Below are 12,979 nucleotides of genomic sequence, written 5' to 3'. Positions count from 1 at the left end.
AAGAAAGAGTTTACACGGGGTAAACAAGATCTCTAAGAGCTCTTAGTAATCTATTACAAGAACAAGGAACCTAATATTTCTGGAAAATGTATAATTATGAGCAGCTAATTTATTTTTGGGGCACTAAAAAGTTAAATCCGGCGCTGATAATGATTGACTTCAGGCCCGTGCGCAGGAATCATCCATCATAAAGTCAAATAAAAACAAGAAACTTTTCTTTCGGGTAAGAAAACATTTAATTATGCCAAAATGTGATATATTCAGTCACTATTTTTCAATTATTTAATTCTGCGATGTACAGAAAAAATCTTTTCAAAAATCTTGTGCCCATCGACCCCATTCATTGCGATGTATATTGAGCGAGGCTAAGCCGATCGAGCGTTTGTCGATCTAAAGTATGTTTAGAGACGATGCAAAATAGAAAAACGCTCATTTGTCGCTGTTATCAAAGACAAAAGTGCCAGATCGCGAAAAATTTGGTAGACATTTAGAACTGCATCTTCATTGCAAATATCGAGTGCTTCGAGTGAATTTTTGACGTCCTGTGGGGCAATGCGCTTTTGCCAAAGTTGAACTTCGTCGACCAAAATGTCACGGAAATTATCTTACAACATTGAATAATCTAAATCCCAAAATTTGAGCTCAAATTCTTCATGAAAATTTTTCATTTTGTTGAGAGAGAGGTATGTAGATTGTGATACGTAAATAATATTTAACTGAATCTGTCTGTAAATTCGAGCGTTTCCTCTTCTTTCAATCAAAATATGATTCGCATTATCAGCAAGTTCGATAGCCAGATTTTCTGTTTGAAGTACTCGACTCAAACACAAAAATTTTACCAAGTTTAAAATATGCATGGATATCTGACTAGTCAGTGCAAACGCGTTTCATAAATGGATCCATTTACAGGGCTATGCTTTTAGCTCAAATTTATGTGGAAAGATTCTCAATGGAAAGGGGGATTTGAACCAACACACCCAATTCCTCCATCTCGTGCGTACAGGCCTGATTGATTTAGAAATGAAAGGGGAATTATTATGGGTAAAAAGGAATGAAAATGAATTTCTACTAGTAATAAATATTTAATAAAACTTTAAGAACACAATAGATAAACGATATAATATTTTCTAATTCATAATTAAGTATTTTGTTCTTTAAATTAAACAATAAAAATTCGGAGTAAAATAAATTATCAAGTCCACATTTTAGAGATCAAATATACTAACAGATAATAAAATACTCTTCTTATGGAATGGCACAATAATTTATTCATCATCTCTTGGTTTTGGATATAGTTGAACAATTTCTTTAATTATTGCATCAGCTAATTCTTGACTACTTGCTGCCAGACATCGTCTAGATAGTACATCGAAAGGTCCACCACTTGGATCAATCACAACACCTCCAGCTTCACGTATTAAAAGCGTACCCGCTGCAAAATCCCATGCATGTGGTCCAAATTCAAAGTATGCATCGGCACATCCTAGAGCCACCATAGCCATATCCAAACCAGCTGAACCTGTTCAAAATCAAAATTTTGAAAATGATTAATGTTTCAAGGATAATAAAATTTAAGACATCAAAGCTGAAATTGATTTCATAATGTTTGGTGACAATTGGATTATTAGAGCAATAAATGTATAATAAAAGAGCTTTTATTTAAGCTTTAACCTACTTAAACTGACTCAGAATACGAAATCGAAGTAACATTGTGCCAGCTGTAAAATCTCAATTTCGAGTATGTCGTCCAGGCCAATTACTGAATAAAGGATCTGAATTGGATCTCAAGCCTAGGACAAAATAAATTCTCTAAAATGTGATTCACTTACTTCAACTACTAAATTATTTTTGATCTTCAGAAGAGAAATTCATCTCTATAAAATTTGCAATTATTTTGGTTTTTGGCTTAAAATATCCTGCCCTATGGGAATCCTTTAATACTATTAAAGCTAGGGAGTCAGACTCTTCACTGAAATTTCAGGAATGAAAGGAGGTCTAAGCCTTAATGAATCTGAATCATAATTACCTAAAGTTCTATATCCATGAATTAATGGAATTAATTTATCTTGATTCGCCTTAAAAACACGCATTTTCTCTTCATCACGGCTGGTTCCACTTTCAACCATTATCAATGCTTTGTTCAATTCTGTTTGTCCCGAAACAGAAATCCGTTTTCCATTCAAATAAGCCCCTTTACCCTTACGAGATGTAAATAATTGTTCTAACGATGGATTATAAATAATACCAATTTCAGGTTCAAAATTTATATACAATCCAATACAAATACAACAATGTGGAAATCCATGAACAAAATTCATTGTTCCATCTACAGGATCAATAATCCATGTTGGATCGGCAGTTAATTCTTGTTTTTTACCACTTGCTGCTGTTTCTTCGCCAATAAATTTATGACTAGGATATTTTTTTGCTAAACTTTTTATTAATAGTTCTTCAACTTCTTTGTCAGTTTCGGTAACTAAATCGATATCGGCATCTTTTTCTTCGACATTTTTTTTATTTGTTAAACGATCTCGAACTAACTGAAAACCAAATTCAAAAATTTTTAAAGTTTTCCAGTTTCCTATTCAACGCTTTTATGTATTCACTATTGATTAACAGCAAATTTAATATTTACCTTTCCAGCTTGTTTTGTTAATTCTAAAATTGTTTCGTAGTAATTATCCAATTCGTCAGCCATTATTTTTCTGTAGATTTCCTTTCTGTAACCACGAGTAAATGAATGTGACAAAGATTATAAACTCTATTCGATTATATATGAAATAAAAATAAGTCGCTAGCACCTTATTGGTGTATTGACTAAATGAATTCAATTAAAGTATTTCTAGAATAGTTTTGTTTATAAAATAATAAAAATACCGGTATCATATTAAAATCGAATCGGATTTCATAATTAGGTGAAAACCGCATGAATTTACTTCGAACCAGATACAAATGTTTAAAAACAAACATTTTAAGGGTCAAAAAATTTAAGATACCTAAATATCGAAGAGAATAAATTCAACAAACGACAGGAATGGAAAGTTTTAATTGTTTTGTTTATATACTTAAATTTATTCAAAGATATTAATTTATGGAAAAATACTAGATCCGAGGATAATATCAATTGAAATGTTTTCATTTGATTTAATAGCTTACCTTGAGAATTTTTCCGGAAAAATTTAAGTGTAATCTAATTGAGGGTAAATTAAGTACTAGTTTAAGGAAGATGATTTTGAATATTAGTAAGAAATAAATAAATAGATGACGTAGATTTTATAAAAAAATTCAAAATAGGAAGATTATTTGTTTATCTCAGTAAATTATAATCGTAATATTTTTAGCTTCATGAAATTGTTTTTAAAATTCAATAATCTTGTGTCATTTTAGACTGTTTACAAAATAATTCCACAAATGTAGATTTTTGCCGAATGATTGGGGTTAATAGAAAATTATTTTGATAATGAGATCTCGCTTAGTTTTCGACATATCGAATCTCTGAAACGAAGTATTTTGAGAGTCAAGTTTATATCATTTCTCATATGATACTTTTATTTTTTTTAATTTTAATAATTTTCACCTAAAGATTCTTTCACAATTGTTCTCCCTATATCTCGTATTTAAGATTTAAAATGTATTTTTTACACACAGCCCTTAAAAATTTGAAGGAAAAATCATGAAAATTTTACAGTGCTACCAACATTTTAACAATGCTGTCATGTAGTCTATTAGGGTTTTTGGTTTTGTTAGGAAGTTTTTGACATGTCTAGTGATTTTCAGTAGATTTCCACCCGATGTTTTTAGTACAGTAAATTTTCAGCAGTTTCAAGTAAACAAAAAAAAAATAATGGAGATTGAACATAATATAACTTTAAACATAAAACGTTTTGATTTAAATGGTAAATTTTAATTTTTAGTTAATTAAAATCGAATTTCGAAATAAATTTTATTACGTTTGTAGATAAACCAGAAACAGAAGTAGCAAACTTACAAATAAACTCGGATGTTTCTGCGGAAGATATTTTGTTGGAAATTAATAATCTATTAAATTTACAAGAAAATAATTCGAACGTAGTTAAATTACGATTACAAGACAATACATTAGTGCCAATTTCTGCATTATTAGATCCAAATATAAATTCGTAAGTAATTTGAGCAAATTATTTTTCGAAGAATGAAAAGATTATATGTTTTTTTAGAAATTTTAATGTTGAAGTAACCCGTATTCATCAAAATTGTGAGTTTTTAACTGTTCAAAAATTGCTTTTTTTCGAATTTTAATTACAAATGTTTTAGTACCAGCTCGAAATAGATCACATTTACATTCAATATACGTGGAAGCAGTCAAATCAAAAATCTATTCTATGAATAAACGTTTATCAAAAATGGAATCATTGATACCACAAGTTCGTTTACGCAGAGAAATTCAAAATGAACGTGCAATTACTGCATTATCGTCAAAAGTTGCTTTTCTTGAACGACGATTAGATGAATTAACACCCGAAGAATGGAAATCTTAAATATTTTGTCATTCCAAAAATTATATATATTTGTCAAAAGTTATTGTGGTCCAACCTTATCGGAGTCGTAATCTTAATGTTAATTTATAGAATTTACCAAAGAATATTGTAAATCCTTGAAATCTGACCAATATGGTTTGACGCCATATTGTTTTGTGTGCATAATATGTTTATTATTAATATTATATATGTTTATTTTTAAATGTTTTATGTTTAATTTAATAAAAATATTTTAAATAACGTTAAAAGTTTATTTTAACTTTTTTACATCTTAGGTCAAGCTGTTTCTCAGTCTTTTTAGTGTGGCATTCACTTAAAAATTAGTTAAAGAAAATCTTAACCTGCTTCTTTTGGATATATGCATTTAGCAAAAATCACTGAAGATATTGAGAAGCTTTTAAAATTTCTTTGCAATAAAGGTTTTTAAAAATGTTTAAACGATATAGGCAATAGGTATTACATCCACGTAAACTTGGTGCAGTGATTCATTCGTTTCATGTCTTTCGTGATTTTTATTATAACTTCATTATAATCACTATCACAGAGCAGAGGATTTAGAAGAAATTTTTATTGTCTCGTTTGTCATCTAGCTATGAGTCTTTCTTCATGGATTTTGCAAACTGTAGTTTGCAACATCTTTATAGTGAATGATAAAGATATTCGCCGCCTCGAATAAAAAAATGATTATTTTTCTACGTTTATTCCATGGGTGTTCTATCTAGGTAAACATTTAAGTAATTTGGCTGTTTTGGAAGAAAAGTGCAATTGAACATACACCGGATGTTTTTAAGCAATTATCAAATATCACAAACTGAATTCTAATTGCGCATTTAAGATACTTTGGTCAGATAATATAATTGTACCCAAATTTGTGTAAACACCTGAAATAAACACATTAAAATTATCATTGTTATCAATAAAAGTTATTTGTACGCAAATCACGACCTCGAGATTTTCATTTTTCCAAGCGACACCTGGTGCTATTAACATTTGGTCTCGACTTTAAAAGTATAACAATACTTAAAAAGAAAAAGTATAATGTTAAAAATGGAAACAGGAAACTATTTTTTGATTCAAGGCAGCAAATATTATTTGGTGAAGATGAAAATGTAAATGCAAGCTTCGTTAAAAATTTTCTAAACAATTGTGATATCCTTGAATAGTTCAGCTTTTAAATAATAGATGGCTAGTAACTTCTATAAAATATAAAAATTATCGCAAGTAGTTTAAAAACGGACTTCGATTTTTGCGGTATAAATTAAAGTCTTTAAATATTATAAATAGACTTAAATTTTTACTTTTTTGTAGTTGAGGGCATGAACTTAAGATAAGAAATTTATTAAGTTTGAAATTTTTAGATAAAATTAACACATTTTTGAATAATATTTAGCAAATTTTTATTTTTAAAACAGACCACATTCACGGGATATTCAGTGGTGGATTTACACTAGGGGCGGTCGGGGCTAGTGCCCAGGGCGGCAAATTTTCTAGGGCGGCAAAATTTGGAAAGTGAAAAAATATTTTCAATACAATATATAATTAACTAATTCTTTTAAATAAACATTTTATTTTTCAAGAAATATAATTTATGCATTATGTATCAAATCAAAATTTTGTATATTATAATATAGGAAATTTAAGTGAAAACTATTAAAATAGTTTAATTAATTTATTTCCATAAAGGTTTGCAAAAATAAAATTTGATATTTTTATTTTCTGGAATTGATAAATTCCAGAAATATAGTTTTTTTGAAGAATTAAAAATATTTTCAAATTATCTATGTCTTTTTGATAACAGAAACTTTAATTGATCAAAGAATTTTCCTAAAATTGGAGAATTATCCAATAACACTAATTAATTTAAAATATCTGGATGACCGAGCTTTCCTCGGTATTCTTAAAAAGACACAAATTTTATCACTAATAGAAGACCGTTTTAAATGTCTCCACACAAATACCAATTTGAATGTCCCGGTAATGTATTTTATTTCATTAACTACGATATACACCAATAGATGTCAGGAAGAGTTATAATTTGCATTGTATTTCATTAACTACGATATACACCAATAGATGTCAGGAAGAGTTATAATTTGCATTGCCGATTTCAGTTTTTCATGAAAAGACGGATAAAACGACGTTTTTTAAAAATGAACCTTGCTAGATCGACTTATCGCCCCAAAAAACCCCTACATACTCATTTTCATGAAAATCGTTGGAGCCATTTCCAAGATCGTTGATATATATATATATATATATATATATATATATATATATATATATATATCAATATATATATATATATATATATATATATATATATATATCAATATATATATATATATATATATATATATATATATATATATATATATATATATATATATATATATATATATATATATATATATTGATATATATATATATATATATATATATATATATATATATATATATATCAATATATATATATATATATATATATATATATATATATATATATATATATATATATATATATATATATATATATATATACAAGAATTGCTCGTTTAAATATATAAGATTTAAAAGAACAGTAATAAATAATATGTAATACATAATAAATTTTCTGCAATTAATTAGTTATTCTAATTTTTTTAAATAAGATATCAAAACTATTAAAATAAAATTTCAGTCATAGGGCGGCATTTTTTTCAGCGCCCCAGGGCGGCAGAAATTTAAATCCGGCCCTGGGGATATTTATAATAATATTATTATCAAAAGTGATTTTCCATAACATTAAGAAAAGGTCATATATTACGAAAAATGGGAAGTAAATTGGGCACTTTTTAACTTCAATTAACGTTATTTATATTTTATATTAAATAACGTTTGATAAATAATTCTGGGAGCTTCAAAAAGTCTGAATGAGTATTCGAAACTTCGCAAGTTGATGTAATAGTCTTTAAATATCCAATTTTTTCAAATTAAAATTTCATATAAGAAAATTTGTTTGTTTTCTTTCCTCGATATTTATTATAAAATAAAACTCTCCAATTTACTTTCAGCCATAATAAATATTATCAGTAAAATTCAGTTATTCTGGAAAGACTTTATCTTAGTTTTAATATTAGATTTTTATTTAAAAAAAAATTGATCACGTGATTTTCTTTTTAATTTTAAAATATGAATGAAATAAATCAAATTTTAAACAGTTTTATTATTTAATTTTAAAATTAAATAGCACATAAATTTTCCTTTAAAAAGAGTCGTATACTATAGTAGTAATAGGAAAAAGTTATTACAAATATTAAAGCTCACAAATTTGGAATATACCGAATATTTTGAACTTACGTACGAAAATAATATTGATTTTACGATTTTACGATTTGACAATTGATTTTGTAGATATTGATTTAAATATTTCATAGAAATTAGTTAATTTAAAGATTAAAACAAAATATATAACGACTATGTAGTTGCTTGCACATGTTTATATTAAGATAGATACCTATATCGAGCTTACGAAAAAAAAAAATTTCAAACTAAGGTTGGTTAGTCCATTGAAAAATCACATTTGGGGTTAATATCAAGAATGTGTTACCCCTGGTGGAAAAAATATTTGAAGAAAGAATAACAAATTCTGAAAAATTCTTAGGAACTTTGAATTTCTTAACGTTTTCGGACTAGTCTAATTCAGAGTTATTCCGAGTTCTTAATACTTTTTTAAAGTTTCTAAGATTTTTTCAGAGTTTCCTAAGACTTATTAAGACTTATTCTTTTTTCAAATATTTTTTCCACCAGGGACTGTAAAGTTTAATCCAAGTTTGTGGGGTTGCAACTCTTATCACACGGCCGCCATCTTGGAAAAAGGGATAAAAATGGTTTTTATGGTTTATCTGACAAACTATGGGGGTCACAAAAAAATTCATACATTTTTTGTTGCAAATAAAATTCTCTACAACTTTGATCGAGTAACTTTTAATCGTAGAACCAAAAATAATACATGTATAAGCGAAAATCGATGACGATTTTAGAAAAAATTTTTGATTGGTCGTTATAACTTTTTTTTCTGATCATTTTATTTACAAAAAAATTATATCAGACAATTTTTGTAGGGGTTTTTAAAGAATAGTTTTTCATTTTAAACTTTTCAAATTGTATTCATTAATGGTTCTTTTAGTCTTTGTCAATCGATTTCGAGAAATTAATAATTTTATTACTGTTATTTTTTGGGAGCTTTAAAGTAGTTCGGCTGTTACGTGACGTAAATGTAAGAAAATACTCTAAAAGTATCGAAAAACCGTCAAAAACCATAGCATTTTATTTTCTTTTTTTTGAAAAGCGCCGTAAGGTAATGTTTTTTTTGCATAAACAGAATCTGTGATAAATTTTCTTCATGAAGAAAACTTTTTCGAAGCTCATTCTCCGATTAATTTTTGTACAATTAACATTACTGTGAGTTCTTCCAAAATTTTGTCCCGCAAGAGGCACCAAAACTGTGTTTATTGTGATCACTTTATTCATTAAAGTAGGTACACTTAGGTAGTAGGTTTGGATTTCAACAAAATGAAGATGTTTAAGTCGTATTACCCAACTATTTATAAGAATGACAATGAAATTGACTTAAGCAGTTTTTCAACAAGGTTTTATTAATTTATTACTACACTAAATTAAAATATTTTAGAATGAATTTTTATTAATAGGTATTTAATTATGACGTAGAACATTAACTGTAAAGTATTAATAATCCTATTATAATATACAGGATGATTTTCTAAAAAGTTTTCATCCTTATATTTCAAAACGGAATGGAAAAAAAAACACGTTTTTTTCTAGGGGCAATGAAAATGTAGTATTTAGTAATTATTACTTTTCATCAGTCTTCGTCATGGTCAAACAGGGGTTCGTTTCACATATAAGAGTGTAAACTTTTCAAAATATTACCCTGTGTAATTTTTTGAATATTATGGCTTCTGTTCGGTAAAAAATATCTCCTAAGCTTGACAGATAAAACTTTGCGTGGGGTAATATCTAAACCGTTTTTCAAAAAAAATGTAAAAAATGTAATTTTTTTTGTTTGGTTATTAAAAAAATTACAGGTTTCCTAGTAAATTTTTTTCTATTGAACATAAAAAAAATAAGAAAATTTTTATTATTATAAAAATCGACGTCTTGAGATTGTGCTATCAGTTTATACGGTAAAATCGAAACTCTCAATAATTACTGCCTGAAACATTAATTTTCTAGATTTCCTAAAAAATTGTAAGGCTCTTTTCTCTACATGAATTAAAGCTATTTTTGATACATTTAACATGAGTTTACATTATATTGACGCGTGGTTATCTTGAAGGCTTTGATTAAATGGAATAACTTTCACTTGATGACTTGATGGTTTTATACTAGCTTGGAAGTTGCACATGTTTTAAAATAAAGATGCAAAAAACACGACTCGTTTAAGGCGTAACTCTGTTAGACAGTTTCGCCCAGTAGTATAAATCCTTAGGGTAGATTGAGGGTTGAAATTATCTTATTTTCAACTTTGATGGCGAATTTTATTATGAGTTCATGAATGTAGACGAATAATGAGAATAAAATTTTTCGATATCTGCGTTGGTTTTCGAAATATCCAAATATGAATAATTTTATTCTTACTTTTCGTCTTATATCGTCCAGTTAGAACATAATTTACTATCAAAATTGAAAAAAATTAGTTTTCTCACCTCCGTGTCAACTTTCTATCCACTGTGCAAAACGAAGTTGCCGCTTTCCGCCTCCGTCGGAGAGAAAAATTGTATACACACCACGGGAGCAGGTAAAGAATGTTTCAGATCTCATGTTTGTCGCCCGAGGCGAAGCTGACAATGAACATGAGATCTGAGAAATTCTTTACTTTTGCTCCCTGGGTGTGTAATATAAGTACTATTTTTTATTTATCTGAAATTATTTGATCTTACACGCTCACACATCCTTAAAGGCGGTGGCAGGCGTACCACACATATTGATTTTCAGAGATCTATGCATGGATGAATTTTTCAACCTTTCAATTAAAGTGGTTCGACCTTCACGTGACTAGTCAACTAGTCAACTAGGCAATTTGTATGGCGTGTATGTAATAAAATGCTCTAAAAATATCGTAAATTAGGAAATTTGTATGACTTAAATGTAATAAAATGTTCTAAAAATATCGTAAACTAGGCAATGTGTACGACGTAAATGTAATAAAATGCTCTAAAAAAATCGTAAGAGCGTTAAATCCAACGTTTTTTTATGTATTCTTTTTGGAACGCGTAAGGTAATGCTTTTTGTTTGCATGAACAGAATCTGTGATAAATTTGAAAATGATGAAAACTTTTTTGAAGCTCAATCACCGATTAATTTTTGTACAATTAACATTATTGTGAGTTCTTCGATAAAGAACTGTGTTAAAAATCAAAATTTTAAAATGAAATTATTCAAAATTTTGCCCCGAAAGATTTCAAAACTGTGTTGATTGTGATCAAGGGACTTTGAACTATCATTTCCCGCAAAAAAATGAACATTCACCGTACTTGCTCAAACAGCCGGACTACCTTAACAATAAATACATCGGAAATTAAGGCACAGATCGAAATTTGATAAAAAGCTTTTTCGTTCGTCTTGATAAGCTCATTTAGGAAGTTCAGGGTTCTACAATCAATTATATAGAACGGGCCTGTATATACCTACAACAATTGTTAGGATAGGTTTGTTATATACACGTTATGTACCTACGTATATAACAAACACACATCATCTATACTGTATAGTAGGTATATACAACAATATTGTTAAACATTTTGTTTTCAATTTGTTATGGATATGCGCGGTTTAGATGTTGACATTCCGCAGCGCAACAGGCGTCTTTTCTTCGCTTCATTATTTTATCGTGGACAAACAGTATGCGTCGCGTATTCAATTCATTCATCACGTTTTTTAAAATATTTCAATAGTTTTTGATTATCTAACAATGTTCCGTTTCTGTTTCTTTTTGTAGTAATTGCAAAAAGAGTGTGTGTTATTTAAAATTCAATGAAATTAATTTTAAATAAAAGTTGAATTTTTGATTGAAAAATTAGTGTGAAAATATTATTTTGTTTGTTTGTTTGATTTTTTTTTTGTTGAGTTTTTAGTTTTTTGGAAAAACAAATATTTGTATTTAGTTTTTAAGTTTATTATTTTTTTGTGTGTTTTTTAATTTTTAATTTTTTTTTTTATTTTGAAAGTTTTTCTGTTTTTTATTTTTTTTATTGGAAAGTTGAATTGAATTTCTTGGTAAGTCAAACTTATTTAAATTTTAATTATTATTTAAAATAACATCGCTTACTTTTAATTATATTGGTAAAAAAAAATTTATTTACTTAATTTCTCAATAAAATTATCGTATTTTTTTTTTGTTATTTTTAAGAATTTTGATTTCTAGTTTAAAAAATCACTCAAAAAATATTTAAAACTAACAATGCCGTTCAAAAATATTCGGAAAAACTATATCGTTTTGTATGGAAAAGAAAATTTGGGATATTGATTCAAAAATGTATTCAAGTTAAAATGCCTTCTGAATCTACTTCAGTAAAGTTCATCCGTATGGATCTTTAAGGTATTTTCAGCATGAGACCACTTGACGGTTTACAAAGAATGATTGATTTGAGGGCAGGTATAGGTCTCCGTCGATTGCAGGGCCTTCTGACTAGAAATAACAGTAGAAAAGAGGGGCCTAAAGGCACTCTTTACGCTACAGTGTAAAAAAATTACTAGTTGTAAGGAAATATGTTCTTACTAGCTTGATCCGTCCGATTTTTTGTGTGTTTTTTTTTTAATTTTAGAAAAAAAAAAACTAAATATAAGATTTTTTCAAAAAACTAACTGAACATTCATACAATTATTCTAAGTTAAAAGTTTAAAAAAAGAAATCAAAATTATTGACCATTTCATTCTTGAGGTATAATTACTCAAAGTTATTTAAATTTATTGTTAAACAAAAATAATTATATGTAGAGTATAAAAGTTGAAAAGAGATGTCTATTATGATACAGACCTTAATACGATAATACAGAAGTTTGACTACGAGAATATCTCGCGTTTGTATATTAAAGTTAAAAAGAATACTTATTTTGACTATGTATGTATACTAAGCATGTGTATGCATACATACTATTCCTGATGATTTAGTACCCAACATTTTTTCAATATTGTACGAAGACAAACACCTTAACATTGAAAATTTTTACTTGCTACATTTTAATTTGAAAACTATCAAATACTTATTTTCTTGAAATAAGTATTGAGATCGTTCACTCATGGAATATTTACTTGTTATAAGAACAGCAACAACCAAAAACCAAGTAACGCGTTTATTTCTACCCAATAATTTTTTTTACTCTGTAATTTGAAATCCAGGTACATATAAACGGTCTTAATGAGCTACTTTTAACAAAAACGCATATTTAAGGATGTACGAGTTC

General features: G+C 27.6%; 2 protein-coding genes across 3 annotated transcripts; one reads left to right on the top strand and one right to left on the bottom strand.

Moving 5' to 3' along the window:
- Nucleotides 1-1,245: 1,245 nt before the first annotated feature.
- LOC123294780 (inositol monophosphatase 1) lies at nt 1,246-3,264 on the bottom strand. Its single transcript, XM_044875922.1, has 4 exons — nt 3,157-3,264; nt 2,636-2,720; nt 2,027-2,540; nt 1,246-1,519 (listed from the first exon to the last, which is right to left on the bottom strand). Exons 2-4 carry the CDS (start codon nt 2,696-2,698, stop codon nt 1,266-1,268), a joined length of 831 nt encoding a protein of 276 aa, XP_044731857.1. The 5' UTR covers nt 2,699-2,720; nt 3,157-3,264; the 3' UTR covers nt 1,246-1,265.
- A 514-nt stretch (nt 3,265-3,778) lies between these two features.
- LOC123294783 lies at nt 3,779-4,673 on the top strand. 2 transcript variants are annotated; one of them, XM_044875927.1, is made up of 4 exons: nt 3,779-3,896; nt 3,959-4,139; nt 4,197-4,234; nt 4,300-4,673. In XM_044875927.1, exons 1-4 carry the CDS (start codon nt 3,845-3,847, stop codon nt 4,515-4,517), a joined length of 489 nt encoding a protein of 162 aa, XP_044731862.1. In that variant the 5' UTR covers nt 3,779-3,844; the 3' UTR covers nt 4,518-4,673. The 2 variants fall into 2 exon arrangements, with proteins under 2 accessions (XP_044731862.1, XP_044731861.1); XM_044875926.1 differs by having other exon boundaries at nt 4,294-4,673.
- Nucleotides 4,674-12,979: the final 8,306 nt, after the last annotated feature.

This window comes from Chrysoperla carnea, chromosome 3 (assembly GCF_905475395.1).
Source record: "Chrysoperla carnea chromosome 3, inChrCarn1.1, whole genome shotgun sequence".
Lineage (NCBI taxonomy): Eukaryota > Metazoa > Arthropoda > Insecta > Neuroptera > Chrysopidae > Chrysoperla > Chrysoperla carnea.
The sequence above is the reverse complement of the archived record's forward strand: the minus strand, read 5'-3'. Positions and strand labels throughout refer to the sequence as shown.